At 44.8% G+C, this 27,851-nt stretch overlaps 1 protein-coding gene across 1 annotated transcript in view; it reads right to left on the minus strand.

Moving 5' to 3' along the window:
• Positions 1-27,851, minus strand: part of FSTL3 (follistatin like 3) — a 307,842-nt gene that overhangs the window by 266,364 nt on the left and 13,627 nt on the right. Inside the window, exon 2 of the mRNA XM_063455504.1 lies at positions 22,282-22,467. Within this exon, the coding sequence (XP_063311574.1) occupies positions 22,282-22,467 (186 nt within the window). The remainder of the gene's footprint in view (positions 1-22,281; positions 22,468-27,851) is intronic.

A 27,851-nucleotide genomic window follows, 5' to 3' on the forward strand; every position in this document is an offset into this window, starting at 1 on the left:
GTGACGGCAGTCCCTGTGCCCACCACCCGGACCATCTGAACTGGCGCGTCAAAGGATGCGTACGCCACCAATGGGGAGACATGTAGGTTAGGGAATGGCGGGGCCGCGAACAGGCCAGCCATCCGTCCAAGAGACAGCTCCTTATTGAGCTTGTCAGCCACCACCTCGGGGTGATCCTGAACCGACTTGAGGTTCAGACAAACCCCAGGAGAATCCCAAACCTGATGGGGAATCCAAAACTCATCACAGAAACGACAAAGGAGCATCTCCTCTGCCTTGCAGTTCCTATAACAGCTTTGACACGGTCGCATTGTGCAGACGTCCACCGGCATCCTCTCCTTTTAAGGCTATGGTACCACCTCGCTCACCGGCTTTTCCCAGCTTGAAACAGCAGAATGCTGAGTGAGAACCACCACACCCGGAGCATTCATGTTTAAACTTACAACCGGTCCCCCACTTACACTGACTTTCATTGAATTGCCAGCAGCAACCAGTGCGCTTGGGCAAGGCCGACGCAGAGGGGTGCCCTACCGCACTGCCCCCTCGAAAAAGGGCGACATACCGCCCTAATGCGAGGCCTGGCGAGTCAAACGCCAGTCACAAACCAATATCCATTTGACCGCAACCAACGGACGGGCGAACTGCCAACCGCTGGCGAAACTGCTTATTATAGCGCCACCAGCTCAACCCACCATACACGCAGACTGTATGATGATAAAAAAACAGGGACGAGCATTTTTCCAGCGCCTTCTCCCCTATAATACTGGCCAGGATCGAAAAGGCCCAGATCCAATTCCCAAATGTTTTGGGGATCTTCCAATACCGGAACTTGTCCTTGTGGGAGTCCTTAGCCTACTTATCAGGAGAGGCAAGTCTTCCAAGAGGAGCAGGGAGAAAATATCAGTAAACTCCCCCTTCCAAATTTTTTCACGCACTTCCTGGCGCAAGTGCAGCCCCTGGGGGCCTGACCAGCACATTTAGGCTGCACCATGTGCGGCCGGTGCAACCTCCACGCTCAGCAGAGCCACTGCGGGTGCTGTCAATTCAGGGACCACTGGGGTAGAGGCCAACTGCATCCCACCCAGAATGAGTAACCCAAGCCCCCCAAAGAAGTAACCAAAAAAGGGTCCCATCCCGCCCTCACCACTGGGTCCAAAGAAGGGGCTGCTGAACCATGTTCCCAGGTATCCAAAAGCCCCTTCAGACACCCCATCGGGGTACCCCAAGCCCCAAAACCGACCGGCTACCCCCTACTTCTTGCCCTACCATCTACCAAGGCAGAACTAGACTCACCAGATGGCGCGGGAATCAATTGGAGTAGCGGAGCTGTAACCACCGTAGGCTGGGCCGGAGCTGCCACTTCTAATGGTAACGATATCTGCGTAGCGCTTAACGATGCCGGGAACATGGCACGGTCCAGAGGCACTTGGGAAGAGAGAATATATGAAATCATATCCCTCCCCCCCCCGACCCAGAATGGCAGGCCCACCCCAGAGGGACGTCGGAGGCAAGGGGTGCCCGGTAGTACCGGACAGCACCCCAAGGGAGGGCAGCGGGTTAGCAGAGCTACTAAGGAAAGGGGGAGAAGACAGCTGTCTCACACTAGTCCCAGCCACTGCCCCCACTTTAGGAGGGGAGACCTCTGCCCCCCAGGAGACCCCCTTAATCCTACTCACCTGCCTGGAGGCCCATCCACCACTCCACCCACATGGCAGGTCCGCCGATGAAGACATGGTCGCCAGAAAACCCTCAGCGACCACTGAAGGAGATTTAGCTGGCGGCATAGCACCAACAGTCTGTGTAGCCGTGGACTAGCCGGACCGGGAAGAAGGACTGCCGGTCCTGCTGTGTGGGGCTGGAGAAGAGGATGATAAGTGGGTGCGGACAGCCCCGCTGCCTGGGTAGTGACCGGAGCCCACAAGGTAGGTGACTCAAGCCTTGTGGCCACAGACCAACAGATCCGCAAAGCCAGGCCGGCACTCCTGAGACCAGGAGGGTCCGTAGCTTCCCCTTGAGGGGCAAAATGCTCCGGAGGCCGAGCTAGCCTCCTGGGACTTCTGCTACCACCGGGAGGGGAGGCGGAAAAAGTTGCGGAGTCCTGAAGACGAGCCAGCTGAGTCTGCAGGTGCAGACCCCCATCTGGTAAGGCCTCAGCCCTGAGGGCAGAGAGGACAGGTTTGATACCCATACCGACCCTGGCCGCAAACAGCACTTGGAAAAGTATTACGAGAGCAACAACCAGCAATTACCAAGCTGTTCCCAACTGATAAGATGGCTGCTATCCTGTAAGATGGCAACCTATTTATAATAGCCCACCCATCTACCCCATACTAATCCACCCACATCCCAAGACCGCTTTACCAAATTCCTCTGTATACACTCCCCTCACACTCACATATCCCTGTTTTGCCTAGGCATTGCCTGGCTCCTCAGAGTCTGTTCCACTCAAATGGTTACTATTACTGCTGTATTCAGTTGGTTAATGACGAAAAATCTCTAATGACGAAAAAAAGCAGAGAGTAGTTGTAAATGGAACATTTTCAAATTGGACAAAAGTGGTATGTAGAGGGCCTCATGGTTCTGTCAACTTCTCTTGTTCTGTTTATAAATTATCTTAAAGAGGGCATTAACAGTAATTTGTCGGTTTTTGCCGATGACACAAAACTAGGTAAGATAATACAGTCTGAATATGATACAACTTCTCTACAGAGGACTTTGGATAAATTAGGGGCAGGACAGGCAAGTGGCACATGAGAATCAATACAGATCAGTCCTTCAATTTGGAATGAGGAACCCATAAGCCACTTATACATTAAAAAGAGTCAAGCTAGTGATAGCTTTAAAAAAAAAAAGGGAACACTTCTAGATAAAAAAAATAGTCAACGGTATGCAATGCCGGACTTCTATAGCAAAAGCTAGTAGGATGCTTTTGTGTATAAAAAGGGGTATTGATGCACATGATCATACTATAATATTTCCTCTTTAGAAATCAATGATAAGACCCCACTCAATATGTGCAATTTCCGGTACTAGTTTTAAAGAAGGCTATTACTGAACTAGAAAAAGTGCAGAGGTGAGCTAAAAATTAATAAAAGGGATGGAAAATATTAGTCATGAAGGAAGGCTAGAAAAACTGTATATGTTTTATACTTGGTCCCTACTCTACATCTTTTGCTTTGGAGAAGAAGGTTAATCAGGGTTGTCCCTTATCACTCATATTATTTGTTATAGAAAAAATTGAGAAGAATTGAGAATCTGTAATGGCTTTCCAGGAAATCTAGATTCAACCAATATGCATTACAGCCATTGCCTATGCTTTACTGTTCTTTATTAACAGCCCAATTGACATCTTACCACCAATTCTAGAAGTGTTAAAAGGACAATCTCAGCAACAGAATTACTATAGCTTAATGTTGTCTCCCATGTAGAAACACTGCCATTTTTGAAAAAAATAAGTGTTTACATTGCTACCTAATGCTATTCTATTGGCTGTCTCTCAGACGGCAACTAGAGGGGCTTCCTGTTTGTCGTCCTGCAATCTTTGCAGGACCGAAGTTCAGTATCTCCATGCTCAGCATGGAGATGCTGTACGTTCCCATACTGATGCACAGTTAATACATTTGTCATACTTACCTGTTTCAGAGCTCCTTCTCGCTGTTTGAACAGCAGTACAGACGTTGTACGCTACTTGTGCGCATCTATTTGTGAACAGTCGTGCCGACATCAGAACGATTCGTTTTTGTTACCCTTATTTGGGTAACATATCCTTAAACCATATTTAAGGATACCAAATGAGGGAGCTATCTACTAAACACATACACATGTATATACATATACACATAACCACAGATATACACATACACATAAATACACACAAATTTATTCACAGACACACAAATCACAAACCTATACACACAATCACATAAACACAATCACAGACCTTTACACTAACACATACAATCACAGGCCTATAAACACACAATCACAGATGTAAACACAAAATCACTGACACAAACACAATCACAGACCCACATAAAATCACAGACCTATACACGCAATAAAATACATACACACAATCACAGGTATATACACACACACACACACACAATCACAGACGTAATCAGATATATGTACACACAGACAGACACATAATCACAGACATACACAAACACCATCACAGACTCACACACACATACAATCACAGACATACACAAACACCATCAGACTCACACACACATACAATCACAGACACACACAAACACATACAATCAAAGACACAAAATCACATGCACACAATTACTGACATACACACACACACACAAAATCACATTCATACACACATACATTAACAAGTAATTAAGACGTCTACCCAGCCTCCCTACGTTGCTCTGGGAGGGCTGGAGTGGATCCCCTCCCTGGTGGCCAGTAGTTGCTGTGCTGTAATGGGACCACTGTGCTCTTCCTGCACAGGTCCCTCACCCGCTCAGTAGTGATGCCGATGTCAGGATGACGTCATATCCCAGCTGCTGGCTCACTGCATGGCGTGGGAGGGAGCTGTGCAGAAAGAGCACAGTAAGTAATTGACTTCCTGCCTCCCTCCATGCATTACAAGCAGTTCAGGCCCCTTGGGTTAAACATGCTAGCTCTAGAAAGTAGAGAGAAACAGGCCAAAGAGTTTCTTTAATTGTTGGCAACCATACATAAATACATTTGTGACTGGGTAATAATGGACTCTGCAATTAATATCTTGTTGATGCATTTTTAATTTCACATTTCCATTAGTAAGAAAGAAAGACGGAGAATGATCTCTCTAAATCAGATAATGGAATACTATGTGGGAATGTTGGAATAAGCGGTTATTATAAAGGGGAAAAATATTGTGGAATTTCTTGTGGACAAGAAGAGTGCGTTTTTTGGTTATTTATTGTTAATGTTTATTTACCTGCAAACATTATGTTCTGTCTTTAGTTACTTTATTCCATTTTGCAATTTGTTTGGAGATATTAAAGGATCACTATAGGGTCAGGAACACAAACATGTATTCCTGACCCTATAGTGTTAAAACCACCATCTAGCCCCTCTGGGCCCCTCATGCCTCCATAAATATAGCAAAATCTTACTGTATTCAAACCAGAAGCTGTAGGTCTGCATGCTGTTTGCCTAAAAAAAACAAGCTGTTTGCTGACATCATCAGAAGTGGTGGCCTGATCCAATCACAATGCTTCCCCATAGGATTGGCTAAGACTGACAAAGAGGCAGATCAGGGGCAGAGACAGCATGATTCAAACACAGCCCTGGCCAATAAGCATCTCCTCATAGAGATGAATTAAATCAATAAATCTCTATGAGGAAAGTTCAGTGTCTGCATGCAGAGGGTGGAGACACTGAATGTTTGGATGCATGTTAGGCAACCATGACCCAGGAAGGATCTCTAACAGCTATCTGAGGAGTGGCCAGTGAAGTTATCACTAGGCTGTAATGAAAACACTGCATTTCCTCTGAAAAGACAGTGTTTACAGCAAAAAGCCTGGAGGTAATGATTCTACTCACCAGAACAAATGCAATAAGCTGTAGTTGTTCTGGTGACTATAGTGTCCTTTTAAATATATATGCACTCCGGAGAAATATATACAGATTATATCATATTCTATTATCAGAACTCTTGTTATTTTTATCTGATGACACTAGGACAATTTGTCAGCATTATATGATTAAGAAGTAAATGATTTTTCTCCAATGTGATTAAAGCGTTAATACTTAATGCTAACATTCTCTCTTCTCTATTCCTATACTGTGCATTTTATATTGTAATGATGAAAGTCGCATTGTACTGTTCAGGACACTTCACTACAGCCTCAATCCCACTAGCTCATTTTTTGTCTGATAACCGTTTCTGAACTTCAAGCAGAAGTGTATGTTTCATTTTAGCACCATCATATTTAAAATATATATTTACATATCTCAATTCTCTGGAGACCCCTAATCTTAAACCAGAAGCTGTAGATATCCTTGGGTCTCCAATTAACAGTGATGAGGTCTAGGCCTCAATTTTGTCTTTGAAGGGAAATTATGCCCCGGGTCTAGATTGCTTTAAGGCAGCAAGGTTTTATTTAATAAAACCTTTCGGGGAGTGCTCAACCTTCACACACCCCAGAGTTCCTCTTTAATGATCTTAAAAAGGAATGGTCTCCTCCAACCTATATGCATGACTTTAATTTAATTATCACTTGTTTCACGTATTCAATCTACATACAAGCTACTCGCAATAGAACTGACCTCACTTATTACTATAAAATTGTGCAAGTATTACCATGTACCCCACTGTTATTATTATTATTATAATTATTATAATAATATTATAATATTATCACTGTTATTATAATAATTTATATAGCGCCAACAAATTCCGTAGCGCTGTACAATGGGTGGACTAACAGACACATAATTGAGATCAGACGACTGGATGTACAGGAACAGAGGGGGTTGAGGGCCCTGCTCGATGAGCTTACATGCTAGAGGGAGTGGGGTATAGTGACACAAAGGGTTAAAGTAGTTTGTTAGCGAAGGGTTTATTGAGTGCTTGGTAGGTACATTTTGACAGTTGCAGGAAAGGAGTCATGGGGTGGGGGATGAGAAACCTGCTGACAGTTTAATTGATACGCTTTAATGAAGAAGTGAGTTTTCAAAGATTTTTTGAAGGAGTGGAGGCTGGGTGAAAGTCTGACTGAGGAGGGAAGGGAGTTCCACAGAATAGGTGCAGCCCTGGAGAAGTCTTGAAGGCAAGCATCAGAGGTGGAGAACCGGGCAGAGGATAGGCGTAGGTCTTGGGCTGAGCGCAGGGGTCTCGACGGGACATACTTGTGTATGAGGGAGGATAGGTATGTTGGAGCAGTATTATGTAGGGATTTGTAAGCAAGTGCCAGAATTTTGAATTGGGCCCTATATCTAACTGGAAGCCAATGGAGGGACTGACAGAGCGTGGAGGCGTGGGAGGTGCGACCAGACAGGAAAATAAGCCTCGCAGCCGCATTCATTATAGATTGCAGCGGTGCAAGCTGGGAACATGTAAGACCAATGTCGTTGAAATGTACGTGGATTGCCGTTGGGGTACCACATACGCGTTGCTATATCTTTATGCACTACAAAAATAAAGAATAAAAAAAAAAAAAAAGGAATGGTCTCCTGACTGAACCAAGTCTCTTGTAAAATAGTCAGAGATCGCACACACTGTGAAAACTACAGATTAATATTCCTGATTAACCAAGATGCTAACATTGTGGCCTAGATTCTATCCGAGAGCTTTAATTTTAATTTGCTTTGTCCAAAGTGGTTCGTGTGGATCAGGTGAGCTTTGTCCCCAGGAGATAGCTATATGCATGGGCGTCCGCAGGAATTTTTCCAGAGGGGGCATATTTGTAATGACATCCATGCTTGGCTCCTTTTTGACAGTGTCATGAAGGGGAGGAGCATAGTCATTATCACATAAAGCCAGGGTGAATAGCGTTTTCACAACTATAACTCTCTTTCCTCTCAAATGGTTCAACCCCAGCACCAGATCTCCAGGTCGCTCAGTGGTATTCGGCTTCTGAAACGGAGTGTCAGGAAGTGCAGATTGATGTCAGGCATGGGTGCCGCTAATTGGCTAGAGTGGTCAGCTGATGCTCTAAGCCAATCGCTAGTTCCCGATTCATAATTGTTTTTACATTTTTATGAATGGGGAGCTACTGATTGGCTTAGAGTGCCAGCTGACCGTTGTAGCCAATCAGCGGCACCCCTACCTAGCGTCCCTCTCTGTTTCCTTGCAAACCTTTCCTACCCCTTCCTGCTTCTTGCTGCCCCTTCCGCTCTATTTCTATTCCTTGCTGATCCCCCCTGCCCCTTGCAGAACCTTTCTGCTCATTTCTGCTCCTTCTACTTTACCTTCCTGTAGGCAGTCTCACCCCATCCATCACTTACCTGACCTGTAGGCTGCCCCCCCATCCCTCACTTACCTCATCTGTAGGTTGACCCACATGCTTGCTGGCTGCACTCTGTGCTGCTACTCTGTGGATGCAGTCAGGAGAAAGAAGCAGGGATAAGCTGTAGCTTCCTATCCCTGCCTTTCTCCATTCACAGCGCCACCTACTGGCAGGCGCCGGTATTGCAGTTTATTATCACACAAAGAAAAATAGGAGCACAAGCTGAAAAATCCAGGTGGGGGCAAGTGTCCCCGTTTGCCCCTTCCCCCCACCCCCCTGCGGACGCCCATGGCTATATGAGAACACGAGACAAGAATGTTGATTTGATTTAGAAACGAGTTACTTCTAAAACATCTTAATTAGTGCTACCTCTGCATGCACATTATAAGTTCTGCTGCTGGTCACTCCTGATTGGGACATCTGAAAGTGAAATCTGTACCATTATTCAAGGCCCTGATACTTGTTCGGTGAAGGCCTCACATTCCATAGAGGAGGACATACCATATATCCTCAAGCAGGGATTGTTCTGCCCATACACAGAGTCTCTGAGCTAGTGTAAAGCTCTATGGAATGTAAGTGTATCTCCAAATATTTGTGGGTCCCTATACAGAGAGACACTCTGTTGAATTTTAATTTGTTCCTTTTTGTCTTTCATATACATCTACTGAAAGTGTAACTATCCACCTACTGTGAACATCTACCACAATTTCACCATTTCTGTTTAATTGCACCCATATATATCATATATACTTTTTAAAGGAAAAATGTGGCTTTTGATACCTTGTATGTATACATATGATAATAATAAATATGAATATAATATAAAAAGAAAGTGAAAAAGTGAAGAAAGAAAATTCTCAGCTTTACATTTAATAATTTCTACACAAGTGCAATTAAAGAAAAACTCAAAATATATTCACTATTTAGTCCTGATTGTTAAAATGCTCAATATGTCTAAGATTTCAATACATTTTTAGAAGTTGTTAAACAAACTTTGCAAGAAGTGTATTATGCTTTTAACCCCTTTAGGACCAAACGTCTGGAATAAAAGGGAATCATGACATGTCCCACATGTCATGTGTCCTTAAGGGGTTAAAGCTAAAATTTGCGACATTTGGAATGCTGAGATTACAACTTTCATAGTTGTCACAGAATTCAAAACTGCAAAAGTATATTTTTGTAGAAAGTATATCCTCAGGCTATTTAACAAAGAAAAAATTGCCATTTTCACTTAACCATATTATCACAAGCCGTGGTCAAAATATTTACATTGCTGTGGTGTTTTTGTGTTTTATTTTACACACGTCCCACTACTGTAATCACCTCATATTTGTATTCGCTACTGTTCTTGATTACATTGATATCGCACATGTATACATTTTCCCCTAATCCTACCGCTAATCTTGCCCTTAATCCGAGCCCTATGCCAAAACTTTATCTAACCCCTAAGCCAACCACTAATCTTAATAAAAATCACTCGAGAGAGCGCAACTCTATTAAATTAAAACTGAGTAAAATATCTTAAAATATAAATAATATGGTCAAGCAGCTATACACAAAATAAAGTTCCTATGTTTGATAACCTTTAACTAGGCGATTAATATAAGTGTGTAAACCAAAACTTATAACTGTGGATTCATAATATAAACATCAAACCATATGTACCACAATAAGTGAGATTATACACAAAACAATATATAGAACTTGCTCAATGGTCCAATAAAAGTCCTGGGCGGTAATCTTTAAAGGGTTAATCTTGTCCCGCAGTTTAGATGTAACATCTATGGATATTCTGTAGCATTGTGGAGGTTGCACCGTCCACAGTCTTTGCAGTGCCAAATCCCACCCGATCTCAACGCTGGTAAGGCAGAGTGTTCGTGCAGAAAAGGAGACTGTAGATTGGAATCCATGTCTAGCAGGCTGTGGTTCTCAGACCTCTGACTGTGAATGCCGATCGCACTTCAACGCGTTTCGCCCGCTGTATCAGGCTTTCTCAAGATAGTGTGTCGGCTGTAAGGAGCGTTGTTATATATCCTATCTAATTTGCTGATAGTAAACTGCTGGTCTGATTTTTCACTAAGCATGCTTTCTGCACATAAGCAACCACAGTTTAAATACAGTATGCCATATCTTCATAAATGGGTAATTACATTGATATAAATCATAAAAATTATACCGTAATGAAAATACATAAATTCCCACAAAATACATTAAAAAAGATACATAAATTACATAGTAAACAAATTTAATAAAATTATTTTAATTTGTCAATGCAAAAAAGACCTTGGCTAAAACGAACTCCTATGTCAGTATAAAATCTCAGTTTGTGGATAGATTATATGTGAAGAGATACTGCCCAAAAGAGTGATGAATTACTCCCTCAAGAGGCAAGCAAAAATATTGTTTTACACTCATGTCTATAAAGCATAAGATTTGCCTGTAATGGAAGTTGTAGACATCTATGACATTATTTCAAGTGTATTTCCACTACACAAAATAGTCGACAAGAGATAAAAGCTAAAAATAAAATATAAAAATAAATCAAGAAATGCATAACAGAAATGTTTGCACAAATTCATACTAAAGCCAAGTACGAATTACAACGAATCTAAATCTTTTAGTGGTCCTAAATAAAGATTATAGACTCAAAAAACACAATAAAGATGACAATAATATGGAAGATATAAAGAAAACTTGAAATGTTTAAGTGGATCTTATATTGGACACCTCATCTTAAGTAATGAATATGACTCACTTTATGTGTAAAAGATCTCATCCTGAACACTATATATGAAGGCTAATCATCTAATTTTAACAAGTCTGAAATCTACATTCATTCCTGATGGGGCCAAAGTTTTCAAATCGTAGATCCAGGACATTTCTTGATAGATCAATCTTTTGGCTAATTCTCCCCCTCTGCATGGAACACTAACCTTCTCTATTCCACAAAAAATTAGGCACCCTGGGTCACTCTCATGATGTTCCATAAAATGGTTGGACAATCTATGCTTCTAAAATGTTCTTCTAATATTGTATATATGTTCATTTAATCTGGTTTTTAACAACCTTTTGGTTTGTCCTACGTATTGTAGTCCACACGGACAACCTAAAATATAAATAACTTGCTTGGAGTGGCAAGTAATGCACTCTTTGATATCAAAATATTTTTTTGTAACTGAAGATTGGAAACTAGAAATTCTTTTATAAGGAGGACCTGTTGTTTTGCATATACTGAAATTGCCGCATTTTAAAAAAAAACTTTTTCTGAATTCAGGAAGTGCATTTGGGGATTAAATGGTCTAAAGCTATGTCCGAATTGGCTTTTTTTTTTGTATTCTTTTTTTTTGCTCCGACAGAAGCCCAGTTCCATATAAATTGTGATCTACAGTGTGTCATTGAGGTATAGGAAGATGGGTTACATGCATACAGTACAGCAAATATTCTTGTGCATTACCATCCGCCGGCATTTTTCCAAAAAGAAAAAGAAAAGGCATACAGAAAAATAATAACATAACAAAGATAATATAACTTAACTATGAAACTTCCCTCTCTGGCTCTATGTATTCGGAAGTGGCATGCCACGGGGTGTGCCCAGGATATTGGACCCGTGCGGATTCTTGGGGGGTCCGTGGTGTCTTGTGATAGCCCTGTTGTGAGAGGGTCACTCGTCAAATTGTTCCCACAGTGCCCATACTTTATTAAAGTTAGCGCTAGTGTTGTGAACCCTTGCCGTGAGCTTTCCATTAGATAGTTGTCTCTGATTTTTAATAACACTTTAGATATGTGTGGTGGTTCTAGGTGAGCCCAATGTTGTGTTAGAGCCCGTTGTGCCGCTAAGTATATCATATTCAATAACTTTTGCCTCTAGTCCCTTAAAATCTCTGGCCCTCATACCCGGGGGGAATTCTCTATTTCGGAGGACCGGGGTCAGAGGCGATGGGTCGCTACTCAGGGCGTATTTGTGTTTTGCTTGGTCCCTGTCAGGATCGGGACAGGGATCCAACACGCAGAGTACAAACAGTAGCCAGATACGTATACCGGACCTTAGAATGGCCGGACTAACGTAAGTAGTACAGTATAGAATGGTCAAAGACAAGCCGAGGTCGAGGGTAACAGAAGACAGGTAAGTGAGAGACAAGCCGAATCAAGGGTAACAGAGATAAGCAGAGTAAGGTAAACAAGCCGGGTCAAAACCAAAAGGGATAATAGAATACACAAGCACTGAGTGACTAGAACAAGCTAGAACCACGACAGGGCAATGAGCTAATGAAAGAAGCTCTGTTAAATACCCTGTTCAGAGCAGTAACCACGCCTCCGAGGCGTCCTGATTGGTCCTGCAGCAATTGAGTGACAGGTCGTTCCGGAGGAGTGTCCTGATGACAACTTCCTGCCTAGATGCTGTAAAAGGCAGTCACTCCCTCGCGGCCGGCCTTGCATGACCGGATAGACCGTGGAGAAGGGAGCCATCAGGCCGTCTGGATGGAGGAACAGAGGTAGAGACCACAGGTACCCTGACAGTACCCCCCCTCTCAGATATGCCCACCGGGCGGAATACACCAGGGCGAGAAGGGAATCGAGAGTGAAACGCCCTGCGGAGACGGGGAGCATGCACCTCCTCCTGAGGTACCCAACTTCTCTCCTCAGGACCATAACCCTTCCAATCGACCAGATATTGCAGTTTCCCCCGGGAGATTCGAGAATCAACGATGGAATTGACCTCATACTCCTCCTGACCCTCCACCTGAACTGAGCGGGGAGGGGCGATCGTGGAGGAGAACCTGTTACATATTAATGGTTTTAGCAAGGAAACATGAAATGAATGAGGAATGCGTAAGGCATTAGGCAACGCTAAACGATACGCAACTGGGTTAATTTGAGACAGTACCCTGTACGGTCCAATATATCGAGGAGCAAATTTCATGGACGGCACTTTTAACCGAATGTTTCTAGTACTTAACCATACTCTATCGCCTGGAACAAACAACGGTGCTGCCCTTCTACGTTTGTCAGCGAGTTTTTTAACCAGCGTAGAATTGTGCAGAAGGATTTGTCGAGTTCGATCCCACAACTTTCTTAAATTGGCAACATGAACATCCACCGACGGTATCCCTTGAGAAGAAGACTCAGAAGGAAGGATGGAAGGATGAAAGCCATAATTCAAGAAAAAAGGGCTAGAATGCGTAGAATCACAAATGAGATTGTTATGTGCAAACTCCGCCCAAGGAATCAAACCGACCCAATCGTCCTGGTGTTCTGAAACGAAACAACGTAAATATTGTTCAACTTTTTGGTTAGTGCGTTCAGCCGCTCCATTGGACTGAGGATGATAGGCAGAGGAGAAATTCAATTTGATGCCTAGTTGGAAGCAGAATGATCTCCAAAAACGGGAAACAAATTGGGAGCCTCTGTCAGAGACAATTTGGGAAGGTATCCCATGCAAACGGAAAATCTCCCTGGCGAATATCTCCGCTAACTCGGGCGAAGATGGGAGTTTAGGTAAGGGAATGAAGTGAGCCATTTTAGTAAATCTGTCTACCACAGTGAGGATGACAGTCTGCTTTTTAGAGATAGGCAAATCAACAATGAAGTCCATTGCCAGGCAGGACCAAGGCTTTTCAGGAACCTCTAAAGGGTGCAGAAATCCGCATGGAAGCAAATGGGGTAGCTTGGTCTTGGTACAAACTTCACATGCCCCGATGAATTCTTTAATATCCTTGCGTAAGTCAGGCCACCAAAAATCTTTAGAGACCAGCGCATAAGTCTTGCGGATGCCAGGATGCCCAGCCACCTTGCTGTTATGGAGACAGCGTAGCACCTCCAGTTGGAGAGCGGCAGGAATGAAGTGTCGATCCCCAGGGGTCTGTTTGGGTGCCAAATGCTGAAACTTCATGATCTCAGAAAGCAATGGAGAGTGAATCCTGAGATTCGTGTTCGCGATGATATTCCCCTTAGGAACTATGGAGGACAGAAGTGGTTCAGTTATAGTGGATGGCTCATATTGACGAGACAAAGCATCGGCTTTAGAGTTCTTAGAACCAGGTCTATACGTAAGTACATAATTAAAGTGAGTGAGGAACAAGGCCCAGTGAGCCTGCCTGGCGGACAAGCGCTTAGCCTCCCCAATATAAGACAAGCTCTTATGATCCGTTAGAATAGTAACAGGGTGTAGTGTCCCTTCCAGTAAATGTCTCCACTCCTTTAAAGCCTTAATGACCGCTAACAGTTCCCTCTCCCCGATGTCATATCTGCTCTCAGGCCCAGAAATTTTTTTAGAGAAGAAACCACAAGGGTGTAACGGTTTATCCACCCCTAACCTTTCAGACAGAACAGCCCCAACTCCTGTCTCAGAAGCATCGACCTCGAGCAAGAAAGGCAGAGTCGTATCAGGATGAACTAGAATGGGAGCTGAGGCAAAAAGTTCCTTGAGAGTCTTAAAAGCACCAAGAGCTTCCTCAGACCAGAACTTAGTATCAGCCCCTTATTTGGTCATATTGGTAATAGGCGCAATGATAGAGGAGTAACCCTTAATGAAGCGCCTATAGTAGTTGGAAAAACCAATAAACCTTTGGATAGCCTTGAGTCCTTTGGGCAAAGGCCAGTCTAAAATAGATTGGAGTTTACCAGGATCCATTTTAAAACCTTCCCCAGAAATCACGTACCCAAGAAAGTCTACCTGAGACTGATCAAAACTGCACTTCTCCAATTTGCAGTATAGACTATGTTGCAGAAGTTTGTGTAACACCTTTCTGACCTGTCTATGGTGAGTCTCAATCTCCTTAGAGTGTATTAGTATGTTGTCCAGGTGAACAATAACACCATCATGCTGAAACTCCCTAAGTACCTCATTAATCAAATCCTGAAATACTGCAGGAGCATTGCATAGTCCAAATGGCATAACAGTGTATTCGTAATGGCCATACCGGGTATTGAATGCCGTCATCCACTCGTGACCTTGCTGGATTCTCACCAAATTGTAAGCCCCTCTGAGATCTAACTTGGTGAAGATTTTGGAGCCCTTTAGACGATCAAATAACTCGGTAATCAGTGGGATAGGATAGGCATTTCTGACAGTTATTTTATTCAAGCCTCGGTAATCGATACAAGGTCTCAGCGTGCCATCCTTCTTCTTAATGAAAAAGAACCCCGCCCCGGCCGGAGAAGAAGACCTCCTGATGAATCCCTTTTCTAAATTCTCCTGAATATACTCTTCTAGAACCGAGTTTTCCTGAACAGACAAAGGATATACATGGCCCCTCGGAGGCATAGTCCCGGGTAGAAGCTTAATTTTACAGTCAAATGACCTGTGTGGCGGCAAAGAATCGGCATTCTTCTTGTCAAACACTGCCCTTAAGTCTAGGTAAAGGTCTGGTATTTGTCTTTCTGTGGACTGAGTAGGATTCTCCTGTATGTTAATATTAGCTAATGGAGAAACCTTGCACAAACATCGATCCTGGCAGCCCTGGCCCCACGAGAGTATCTCCCCTAACTCCCAATCGATAATAGGGTTATGTTCTTTCAACCATGGATACCCCAGAACTATGGGAACGGAAGGAGACGAAATGAGCAGAAGAGATAACTTCTCCACGTGTAGGATACCAACATTTAAATCAATGGGTATGGTCTCACGAAAGATAACAGGGTCTAGTAGTGGTCTACCATCTATGGCCTCAACGGCCAAGGGTGTCTCCCTTAGCTGGGATGGGAAATTGTTTTTACTAGCAAAGGCTTGGTCGATAAAATTCTCAGCAGCACCGGAATCTATCAAAGCCATAGCCCTTACTACTTCCCTCCCGCAAGTTAAGGAAACTGGTAGCAGAAGCCTGTGATCTTTATAATTAGGAGTAGAGAACAATATAGAAACACCCAAGGCCTGTCCTCTAGAGAGACTTAGGTGTGAGCGTTTCCCGGGCGTTAGAACAGTTCGAGAGTAAATGACCCTTAGCTCCACAATACATACACAAACCCTCTCTTCTCCTGTACTGTCTTTCCTCCTCAGAGAGGCGGGTATACCCTATCTGCATAGGTTCAGGAAGCAAAGATACCGTGGAGTCAGGACTTGGAAAAGCGGGGGCTAACCTAAAAGAAGGTCTCCGGTTCCTCTCTCGAGTGTTCTGTCTCTCTCTTAAACGTTCATCTATACGAGAGATGAACGAAATTAAATCCTCTAAATTCTCGGGGAGTTCTCTGGTAGCAACCTCATCAAGGATTACTTCAGATAAGCCATTCAAAAATACATCCATATACGCCTGCTCATTCCACCTGACCTCTGACGCCAGAGACCTGAACTCTAGTGCATAATCCACCAGTGTTCGGTTCTCCTGTTTCAGACGCAACAGTAATCTGGCTGCATTAACCTTTCTACCTGGAGGGTCAAATGTTCTTCTAAAAGCAGCTACAAAGGCGTTATAGTTATAAACTAATGGGTTATCGTTCTCCCATAATGGGTTGGCCCATCTCAGAGCTTTCTCAATAAGTAGGGTGATAATAAATCCTACCTTTGCCCTATCTGTAGGATAAGAGCGAGGTTGCAATTCAAAGTGGATACTAATTTGGTTTAAGAAACCACGACACTTCTCAGGAGCCCCACCATAGCGTACTGGGGGGGTAATGCGAGAAGAAGCACCCACTGTGGCTACCTCTAGACCTGAACCGACAGGAGAAACAGGGGTATTACGTATCTCCTCTGGTGGGTTATTGGCACGAGATAATAGAGCCTGTAGCGCAAGCGCCATCTGATCCATTCTGTGATCCATGGCTTCAAACCTAGGATCAGGAGAAGCCAGCTGACTGTTTGTACTTGCAGGATCCATTGGCCCTGTCGTAATGTCAGGATCGGGACAGGGATCCAACACGCAGAGTACAAACAGTAGCCAGATACGTATACCGGACCTTAGAATGGCCGGACTAACGTAAGTAGTACAGTATAGAATGGTCAAAGACAAGCCGAGGTCGAGGGTAACAGAAGACAGGTAAGCGAGAGACAAGCCGAATCAAGGGTAACAGAGATAAGCAGAGTAAGGTAAACAAGCCGGGTCAAAACCAAAAGGGATAATAGAATACACAAGCACTGAGTGACTAGAACAAGCTAGAACCACGACAGGGCAATGAGATAATGAAAGAAGCTCTGTTAAATACCCTGTTCAGAGCAGTAACCACGCCTCCGAGGCGTCCTGATTGGTCCTGCAGCAATTGAGTGACAGGTCGTTCCGGAGGAGTGTCCTGATGACAACTTCCTGCCTAGATGCTGTAAAAGGCAGTCACTCCCTCGCGGCCGGCCTTGCATGACCGGATAGACCGTGGAGAAGGGAGCCATCAGGCCGTCTGGATGGAGGAACAGCTAAGTCTCTACCTCTTTCAGGTAGAGACCACAGGTACCCTGACAGTCCCACAGGTGTAAGGAGTTAAGGACTGACGTGGTATAGGCCTTTGTGTCTTAGGGGCCCACATATAGAATTGTGGTAAATCCGCCCCCGTCAGCAGGGACTCTATGTCTACCCATCTTCTGCGATCTGGGGGTGAGTGCCAGTGGATAATCTTGGCCAGCTGAGCCGCTTGGTAATATTGATATAGATGGGGCAGTCCCAGTCCCCCCCTGTCTTTGGGTCGGTATATTATTCCCCTGGCTACTCTCGGTCACTTGTTTTGCCATATGAAGGAGTCAATCGCTTTTTGCATTGGTGTTAAATTCCTTTTGGTAACTCTTCTGGGTAGGGACTGGAATAGAAACAGTAGCCTCGGTAAGACGTTCATTTTTACGGAGTGTAGCGTGCCTAGCCAAGAGATAGGTTTGTCTGTCCATCTCTCCAAGTCGGTAGTTAGGGTGTGTATCAACAGGGTGTAGTTACGCTCATAGAGGGAGGTCGGGTTTACCGTTAGGGTGACCCCTAAGTACTTGAATTCCTTCGTATCTATCCTAAAGTGGTACTTTTGGTTATTGATCGCTATGTCCGGCGTCGTGAGGTGAAAGGGCATCGCTATTGTTTTGGTGTGGTTTATTTTGTAGCCGGAGATTTCCCCGTACTTTTACAGGAGGGTCATGAGGCACAGTAAACTCTGCAGTGGGTCAGCTAGGGTAAGCAGGACATTGTCCGCGTATGCTGATACCTTAAAGGGTTGGTGTGCTAGTTCAGTGCCTCTAATCCCCGGATCTGCCCGAATGGCTAAGAGGAGTGATTCTAGGGTGATCGCAAACAACAGTGGTGAGAGCGGGCATCCCTGTAGTGTTCCGTTGCTTAAGGAAAAGGGGGTCTTGGGTGCTGATTAGTGTTTGTGCTCTTGTGGGGAAGCCAATTCTGCCCAGCAGTTTCATCATAAAGGGCCATTCCACCCTGTCGAATGCCTTCTCTGCATCTAGTGAAAGAGCCAGAGAAGGCGTCTTGGAGTCTTTCATGTACCACAGTAGATCTGCCCCTCTGCGTGTGTTCTTGTAAAGTTGTCGCCCTGGCATGAAACCTACTTGATCTGGGTGTATGAGTCGTGTTAGCATTGGTGTGAGCTTGTTTGCAATGACTGTGGCAAATATCTTTAAGTCCAAGTTGCTTACGGAGATGGGTCTGTAGTTGGAGGGCTGAGTGAGGTCTTTGTCTGGGAGTTTGCCGTATCATCTGGTCCCATTGTGTGGGTTTTTTTTTTTGTTGGGAGGGGATCCGCCCCCGGGGTTATGGGGGTTGTGTGCGTGGTCCTCTCTCCTCCGTGGGCGGATTGCTATATGACCAAGAGCTGGTTGGGCGGGGACCGGGGCAGGGGCCCACCCGGCGAGGAGTGGGGAGGAGGGTCCCCCACTCCTTTCCCTCCTTCTAGGGCTGGGGATCAACAGGGGGTGCCGGAGGTGGGCGGCATTTTCCTGTGAGGTGGTTCCCATTCTCCTTCGGTGTTCCCCCTCCCTTGGAGCGTTGCCTATGATGGCTAGTGTGTGCATTGCCCTCCTTTCCTTTTGGGGCACCAGTTTCCCGCCTCAGCTTGTGTGTTCCCTCTGGTGGGTATTCCTAGTCACCTCTCCCCCCCCCAGGGGTCCAAGTCCCTTCCCCCCCTCAGCACCCCCAATAAATTCTCCCCTCATCCCCCCATGGAATCCATCAACCCCCCCACACACACACAGCTCCCCCACCTCTCCTGGACTGTCCCCAGGGTACACTTATCTGTGTTAGGATGCTGAGGGCACCCAGTAGTCCATTAGTCCACATTTAGTCCTTGTATGCTGGTGGTCGTTCCACTAGATGTGCTCAGGTGCGATGTGCTGAGGTTCCATCCACCGCCTGCCATTCTCTGGGGAGTGCTGGAAGATCAGGGCGGGCGGGCTTGGGGAGGTTCAGCTCCGGGGTCACCGCAACGCCCAGGGCGGCAAGGAATCGGTGCGGATCTTCACCCAGTATCAGGGCCGCTGTTTTCCCACCGTGGAAGGCAAGTAGCTTAAATGGATGGCCCCATGAGTACCTCATGTTCTTCTGCCGTAGGATCGCTGTAATGGGCCTCTAGTCCCGTCGTCTCTGCAGTGTGACCGAGGGGAGATCCGGGTATATCTCTATTTTGGCTGCCTGGTATGTCATTTTGCGGTCCCTGCTGTAGTGCAGAACCGCTTCTTTTGTGGTATAGTGGTTAAAGTGCATGATGATGTCCCTGGGAACCGCGCTTTTCCCTCTGCGGGCCCGGAGGGCTCGTGTGCTCTATCAATTTCCTACTTATCTGCAGGGACCTCCGGCAGCAGGCTTTGGAAGTACTGTTGTAGTTTGTCTCGTAGGGAGCCTTCATTTGGTATTTCTGGGATGCCCCAAATCCGGCGATTATTCCGTCTGGATCTATTTGCCAGGTCTTCTACTTGCATTTCCAGCTCCTGCAGTTGCCTATTCATGGAGTTGGCATGCATCACTGTGGTATTGTGGGCCTCAGCAACGGTTTCTAGCCGGGCCTCGAAGTCTGCCGTGCGCTGTCCCAGGGCCTGGATCTCTGCCCTTACTTCCCTGGAGCTGCAGGCAATTTCCTCCGCGAGGTAATTTCTCATTTCCATTAGTTTAGTGAGTATTTGTGGTGTGTCTCCTTGGGTGCCCTCAGTTGCCTCTCCACCGGTGGTATGCGCTGGGGAGTGGGAGCCTCGCGGGCTGGGATGGCGGCCATCTTGTGCGGCTGTAATGGGCGCGAGGCCGCGAACATGTCTGTGATTGTTAAGTTGGTGTCTCTGCCTTCTTTTCCTTTTTTCCGCGCTGATTTCACTCCAGTCGCAGTTGTGGCCATTGAACTATGCTTTGGGGTGCTTTGCGTGTGTGGTGTAATGTGGATTCAGCGGGAGCACTCAGACTATGCAGCCATTCAGGTCGGTGTTCAGGCCACGCCCCCTGTACGAATTGGCTTTTAATTGTAAGTGCACCCCTAAAGATAATTCTTGAGTGTTGTGGTAAAAAAGTGGCTAAAGCAGGGTCTTTCCTTAAGAGATGCCAATGTTTTTTTTTATAAGATAAGGAACAAGATGACAATTTTAATTGCCCCATCATTTTTAACTACAGCAGTCAATCTCAATTGTTAAAGAAAAGTATAAACAAGCATTAGGGGTGCAATCTAACTTATTGTGGTACCTATGGTGTGATGTATATATTATGAATCCACAGTTATAAGTGTTGGTTTACATACTTATATTGATCACCTAGTTAAAGGTTATCAAACATAGCGCTGACACTCATTTTGCAATGTAAGCACTCATCTTACTGTTAACGCACTATCCAATCCTACTCATAATCCAACTCCAAATACTGACCCTAAAACAGTCCTTAATTCTACCTGACATCAGCAGAGGGATTTCCCAGCCCACATGGTACAGAGCATTGTGAGAGCACTATGTACTGCATAACTGTAACATGATGTATGTATGCACCCAAATGCCCAGGTGAATGCCCTGTTAGCCTCGTTTTATGAGGGTCCAAGAGTTGGCCAGTTGTGGGGCTTGCAGTCAGTTGTGTTCTGGGCGGGTGGCGAGGGAGCACTGATCTGTGAGCTCTTCCAGCTCAGCTCTGACATCAATGAGTTTGAGTATGCGTGTGCGCCTGTCTGTCACTGTGCGTGTCTGTCACTGTGTGTGTCAGTGAGCATGTGCCTGAGTGATTATGTCTGTCAGATTGTGTCAAATCAGTGAGTGCGCGTGTGTGTATGTCAGTGTTTGAGAATATGTGCTTGTCCGTGAGTGGGTGTGTTAGTGGGTGTCATTTAAAATGTGTGTTAATCTTTAAAAGGAAGTGTGGTTGTGGCAGGAAGGGCTGGGGCAAATTCAAATTAGGTTGTGCCCGAGTTCTGTCATGCCTAGGGTAGCACAAATACAAAATAGTGTTGTGTGTTAAACTCTTATCAATTAAATATTCTTCAATTAGTAGCTGCTACCACACTGAATGTGCAAACCTCCACAAACACACAAAGTGAAATTTCAATAAAAAAAACACAGTGGAGCGCTATATACCTTTGAAGTGCAACAAGTGTACAGATCTATAATACACCACTGAGCATGAGAGTAAGATATCCCTCTCAAGCTGCAGCTTCTGCACACTGTGATTGGTGCTGGGCAGCCGGCAAATCGTAGTCAATTACTGTGCAAACTGGCATGCAAAGAGCCCTGACCAGGGGCTTTTCAAACACCATGGGTATTTTTATTATCACTGAGGCAGTCTCAGAATCACTGCAGCTGAGCTCAGATGTGGTTATTTAAATGGATGTGCGTTCATCGGTTAGTCTTGGGACACTAATTGTGGCCTCAGATGACAAATGTGAACCTTATTTGTCAAAAATACATGGGGGTCCCAATTTTAAGGCTCAGAATTACTGCAGTGTTTTTTTTTAGATAGATTTAAAGGTCTCTGTGCTGTGCTCACTTTGAGTATGGCACAAAGCTAATCTATCAGTCTGTGGCCGCCACTAACCATGGCCCTAGCTAACATAGAGGATCCTCATGTATTCAATGATACCTGGGGCCTGCACTGTGGTTGCAATGGAAACTCCCTAGCCAGCACTAGAAGCATAAGAGTATAGGAATGGAGTGACATACCTCATTTCCAACGCAGTCAACAAACAGCTGACACTGACGGGATTTTCCCTGCTTGGGGATGCGTCCCAAGTAGGGCAAATCAAAGAAGACTTTGGGAGGAGTGGAGGAGGACAGCCCAGAGTGAGTGAGTAAATCTTTATATTTTACATTGAATACACCATGTATATTTGGGATCAATTCAGATAAGTTTGTTTTTTCATAACATGTTCAATTTAAAATATCAAAACGTATATACATATAGCATATTTTAAAATAAATGTCAACTATAGAATTTACTTCAATAGTGATTTTTTTTGTTCTTACTTTGACATGGCTCACAGGTGACCAATCCTAGGAAGCCCAGAAGACTGATCTTGTTCATGGGGTCGGTGTAGTTAGACCATGCTGTATCTAGATGTCCATCCCCACAGCACTCATCCCATGTTACCGCGCTAAGTAGCATAAGGCTGCACGTGGAGCCTGTGCCTTGCAAGAGCCAGCAGGTACCACCTAAGGAGAAAAGGCAATTTAAGGGATCCTTAATGAATTGTCCACAAATACATTTATCATCAAGTTTCATGATAAAATTTACTTATCTTATTTGTTAATAGAAAAATGCATGAATAAATAATTATTTGCATGATTGGTTGAAAACTACCTTCAAACTATTCACATCAATTTACAAACAAAAGATCAGAACAAAATAATATTATAGAGGCAGATTAAAAAAATAAATAAAAATGTAACCAGCAATTATCAAGATAAAATCTTAACAATAAATGGGTGGAGCTTTTGATAATATTTACATGCCATAATTGCTTACCCCTTATTAAATTAAGTGTAGAGTTTCTGATGTACTTGAATACATAAAAATGGGGAATAAGAACACAGAAAAAAATGATAGTGCAGATGGTACTGATATACAGATGGAGTGCAAAATAACCCATTTATTGTTAAGATTTTATTTTGATAATTGCGGGTTAGATTTTGTGGTCAGGTGAGGGGGAAAGGTATTCCCTCACGGGTGTTGAGAGCCTCTATCACTTTCTAGACACTCTTTAAGCACTTTTTCACACACTTACTCCTTGCAAGTTTTTTTCTCTCTTAAAGATTACATAGATTACATATTTAAAGGAACATGCTAATGTTAGAACGTCCAAGATGTGTTTCTAAAGTTGGAGTGTTTTCGTAAGGATTTCGATTACTGGCCTCGCCTAAAAATGTTTTAAAAAAATCTTGTTAAAAACCATGCCGCGCTGGTCTCCCAATAGCTGCTGATTCGCCCCGATGATCTCATCCAATGCAAAGCATGCCCACAGGGGAGAATTGGGGGCTTACTGCACATGCACCGCATTTGCTAAGTTGCGCCAATCAGCACCTCATCATATAGATGTATTAGCTCAATGCATCTGTATAGGGAGTGTTCGCTCTGTAAGACAACTGTATGTAAAAGAAAGTGCCTCTAGAAAAGGCAATATTTACATTGCTGGGCTACAGGAACAGTTTCTTTGCACCAGCCCTACGTTGTGGGGGGGGGGACCTTTCCGATGTAGTATGCCTTATTGGGCACTGTTGGAAAAATCCTCACTCAATTTGATGCAAAAAAAAAAGGGTTGTTGTGGGATCTTGGTAACATGTAACTGGGCATACCTGAATGGCATCAGGAAGGTGGCATTAGGGCTGTCTGTAAGCTTGTCTAGTGGTTTCCTACTCCTGTGGGAGTAAGTTGGTTAATACTCTCCTGCTCTCGCCTAGAGCAAAGTCTGGGCAAGGGCAAGAGGGGGAGAGGAATGAGGAAAGACCTAGTTTTGGTGCTATGGTGTACCAAACCGACATTGTGGCCATAATAAAGGGTTGAGAGGAGGATAGTGATAGGCCCACGTAGGGACTTAACCACAAGAGTGCAGATAGTGGTCTACCCACTTGGTGCATCTCTATGTCTTTTCAAGGCTTATGTACTCCTGTCTTTGCCTACCCCACTACCCGGAGTAGGTCACTCACCTGGTAATATAACTTAAGGTCGAGGACTGCCAGTCCACCACTAGTCTTAGGGAGTGTCATCTGGGAGAACTTCTGTCTTGGTCAGGTAAATCTAATTAAGAGGGTGCATAGTGATGTAAAGAAAGATGTAGGAACTGTTATTGAGAGTGTCTGGAAAAGGTACAGAATTCTCATCAATATGTTCATTTTTATGATGGCCACTCGGCCACACGCTGAGGTATTCGATTGCCAAATCACTCCTGTGGAAAGGGAATCTCTGACACACCATATCTGCGTGCTGCCGCAGGGTGTTCACATTCAGTATCATAGAGTTGGTGAAGTTAATTTTGAGGTTGGATAGATTTCCATACTGTTTGAATTCCGCCAGTATGCTTCGGAGAGATACTTCTGGGTTGGATACGAAAAACAGCATATCGGTGTATGCCACTACTTTGTGGTGGTCAGGTCCCAGCGTCATCCCTTTGATATCAGTGTTTTCCCACACTGCCTGCAGGAATGGCTCAAGGGCAAGGACGAAGAGCAGCGGCGACAGTGGACATCCCTGTCTGGTTCTATTACGTATGGGGAATGTCTCTGTGTAAACCTCATTGATGCATATCCGTGCCGTAGGTGATGAGTATAAAGCCATTGTTGCATGTGTTGTCCAATCCTTAACTCCACTAGTGTTGCAAACAAGAAGTCCCAGCCCACCCTGTCAAAAGCCTTTTCCACATCTATAGATAAAAGGAGAAGGCTCTCTGATTGGCTACACGCTTGGTGTATCAGGGATAGGACTCTTGCGGTGTTATCTCGTGCCTACCTATTCGGGATTAACACAACCTGGTCTGTGGATTTTTGCAAACAGTTTAGATCGCAGTTTAGCAAGGGGATGGGGCGACAGTTCGCACACTGCTCACCATCCTTGCCCTCCTTAGGTAAAATAATATTTGCTGCTTGCGTTTGAGTAAGGATGTTATGGCCTGTGATTATGGAATTAAACGCGTTTATGAAATGTGGGTATAGAATGGGTGTACAGGTGCCGTAGCTCGCGGATGATCAGTAGGGTATGTGCTGCTGTCGAGGACTGTCCCGTGGAGGCATCGACGGTGGGATGCAGCACTATGTTTTAGTCCTCGCCCAGAAACAGACAGCCCCCAATGAAGTCAGCAAGAGTTTTGAGAGCAGAGCGCAAGAACCTTCCCTGTCTGGTGTTATGGGCATAAGCATTGGCAAAAGTGTATGGAGTGCCAAGTATCTTTCCCTGCACGAAAACGTAGCGGCTGTCCCAGTCCATTAGAGTGGGATGGATTTGTGTACGAGTGGGATGGATTTGTGTACGAGTATGGCTGTGCCTTCAGATTTTCCCTGGGGGTTGTTTCTAAAAAATCCTTGTGTGTAAAAATGTTTGTACAGTTTTGGGGTTGAGCCTAGTTTGAAGTGGGTTTCCTGTAGATATACATTGTGTGCATGTGTGCTCCAGCCGTGTCTGAGTGGGTAGGATCTTTTCTCCAGGGCATTCAGTCCACGAACATTCAAGGAGAGGAGGATCAGGGGCGCTGTGACATATGTCGGCCATGGTGATGCAGCCGGGCTTGACATTGTTTGGGGACAGGCCATGCGAGGCCCCCAAACCCCAGAGCCCTCTAGAAAGGGTGAAAGGGCGCAATAGGAGTGCAGAGGCAGTGATGGAGAGAGGGGACAGGGAGAAAGAAGAGAAGGAGGGAGAGAGGTGGAGGGTGAAAAGGGAAAGATGGGTTAGAAGGAAGAGAAAAAAGGGGGTGGAGAAGAGAAAATAAGTGGATTGATGCAGTATGGCACATGTTTTTGGAGTGAGAGTGCTGAGTGATTAAGTGGCACAGGAAGTTCACCCCTTTCAATCAACATTAGCATGGCTGTGGCAAGCCAGAGGTTTCTGGACCAGCATCTCAGGTGCTGGGGTAGACAGAGCAGGGAACGTCAAGCCTATAGCTAATAGATTTAGGGGTGTGTGGAGTTGAGGGTGGCAACTGGACCCACTGCTTCTGTGAGCATGTAAGTGGCGTGGAAACTCCTGACTACCCGAAGAGAGAGGGGAGTGGGGGTAGAAAAAGAAAAAAAGAAAACCATATATTTATAAACTTAACACAATGATTACTCCACATAGTTATGTAACATTCACTCTATCTCCCCAACCCAGCTGGGCTCAGTGATCATCCCCGAACCTCCGTAACGTCGTTGGGTGTGCATGTAGGTTATGGTCATAGACCAGACCAGTTAAGGGTATGTGGCCACCGGTGGGATCTTGTGGGGCTGCGTGTGCAGGATAGTCCCTCCCTTTCCATCCAGGTGGCCCTGGATTCTCCTCGTGTTAGGGTCGGTCCCTCTCCAATCAGTAAACAAAGTAATGCAATATTAAACCTTCCCCTGAGGAAGCAGTCCGCCATGATGTTATACTCATCAGTTCTTGGGCAGCAATCAGGTTCCAAGATCTTGGAAGTGAGGTGCCATGAGGTGGTGTTTCGTAGCATGGGGTTCATAGCATTCGGGTTCCCTTCCCCACATTCTACTCGGCTGAGTCGAGGTGTGGAGCATTGTTAATGAACTGTGGAGTCAGGAGAAAAAAAAATGTGGTCCGGTTCGCGTTATTGGGGGAACAATCTCTCTCTTATTCTCCCCCCGCAGTATCAATGTGGTCATGTTTGGCCAGGCTTCCATATGTCAGCAGTGAACAACAGTCCAAGTTGTCTGATGTTGAATCCCAGGTGCAAAGGGATAATATATGCCACTGCAGTTTTGAAAATACTTAGTTGGAGATTAGGATAGGTAAGTCAAAATACAAATCAAAAACTATGCTCATGGCAGAGGTGTAGGTAAATCATGGGCACTGAAAAATAAATAAACAAATCAGGAACTAGGTAGATGGTAGCAATACAGGTGAATCACAAGCACATTGCCGAAATAGATCGTGTTGGTTAGGGTTATGTCGGGACCTTGAGATCCAAGAAGGTCGTATGGAGGGTGTGCCCCAGGTGCAAAGGTAGAATAAATGCCACTGGGCTTGTGGAGATACATGTTCGGAGATCAGAGAAGTCATGTAAAATAAAATCATGACAGATGAACACGGTAGCAGTGTAGGCAAATAAATAAGTTGCAGAGGTATGCCATGCTAACCAGGATTATGCTGGGAGCTTGCGGTCAAAGAGTGTTGTTTAGCAAGAAGCGCCTGTAACGGACCGTTTCAGCATAAAAGGGAATAAAATCCGTTTAGGCGATAATACCCTTTCCTAGAGACAGGCACAGCTACTGCAGAACACCAAACTCCCGATCTGGATACGAAATAACACTCCGAACTGGAACAGCTGAACAAGAAAAGCATACAATCCGCTTACACTCCTGGCAGTCAGCTTACAATCCAATTCCCCCCAAGAACGAGACGACACTTCATTTTGAGGGTTAAACAGGAACTCTGGACTGGCTCATCCAGCCTGGCTTTTATTTCCATCTCACACAAACAGGCCACACCCAGGGGGAGGCATAAAATAACCAATCCGAGATATGGTACAACCCACACATCCCCTCCCCTTAGCCTGAGAGATAATCCACTTATTATACAGTTTAAAACATAACTTTTACACAATATCTGTAACTTCAAAACCATACATCATATTCGCATAAAAATACAAATTCACAATCAATCCATTCGGGGGAACAACATACTAAAAAATTGCATGAATCAGACCAGGGGTTCAAAAGTTAGTAAAAGTATCTTTTGGGCCCTGGCTTGCAGCATGGCACAATCTGGCTCAAACAGAAGTAAAACATCCCCCACAATGCATCCCGGCTTCCTCCCTTCTGCCCTGGAGATAATTGGAGAAGTAATCCAATTACCCTGGACTAGAGGCAGACTCCATTAACCACATGGTTGCAAAACGACA

Source organism: Pelobates fuscus, chromosome 5 (genome assembly GCF_036172605.1).
Source record: "Pelobates fuscus isolate aPelFus1 chromosome 5, aPelFus1.pri, whole genome shotgun sequence".
NCBI classification, from domain to species: domain Eukaryota; kingdom Metazoa; phylum Chordata; class Amphibia; order Anura; family Pelobatidae; genus Pelobates; species Pelobates fuscus.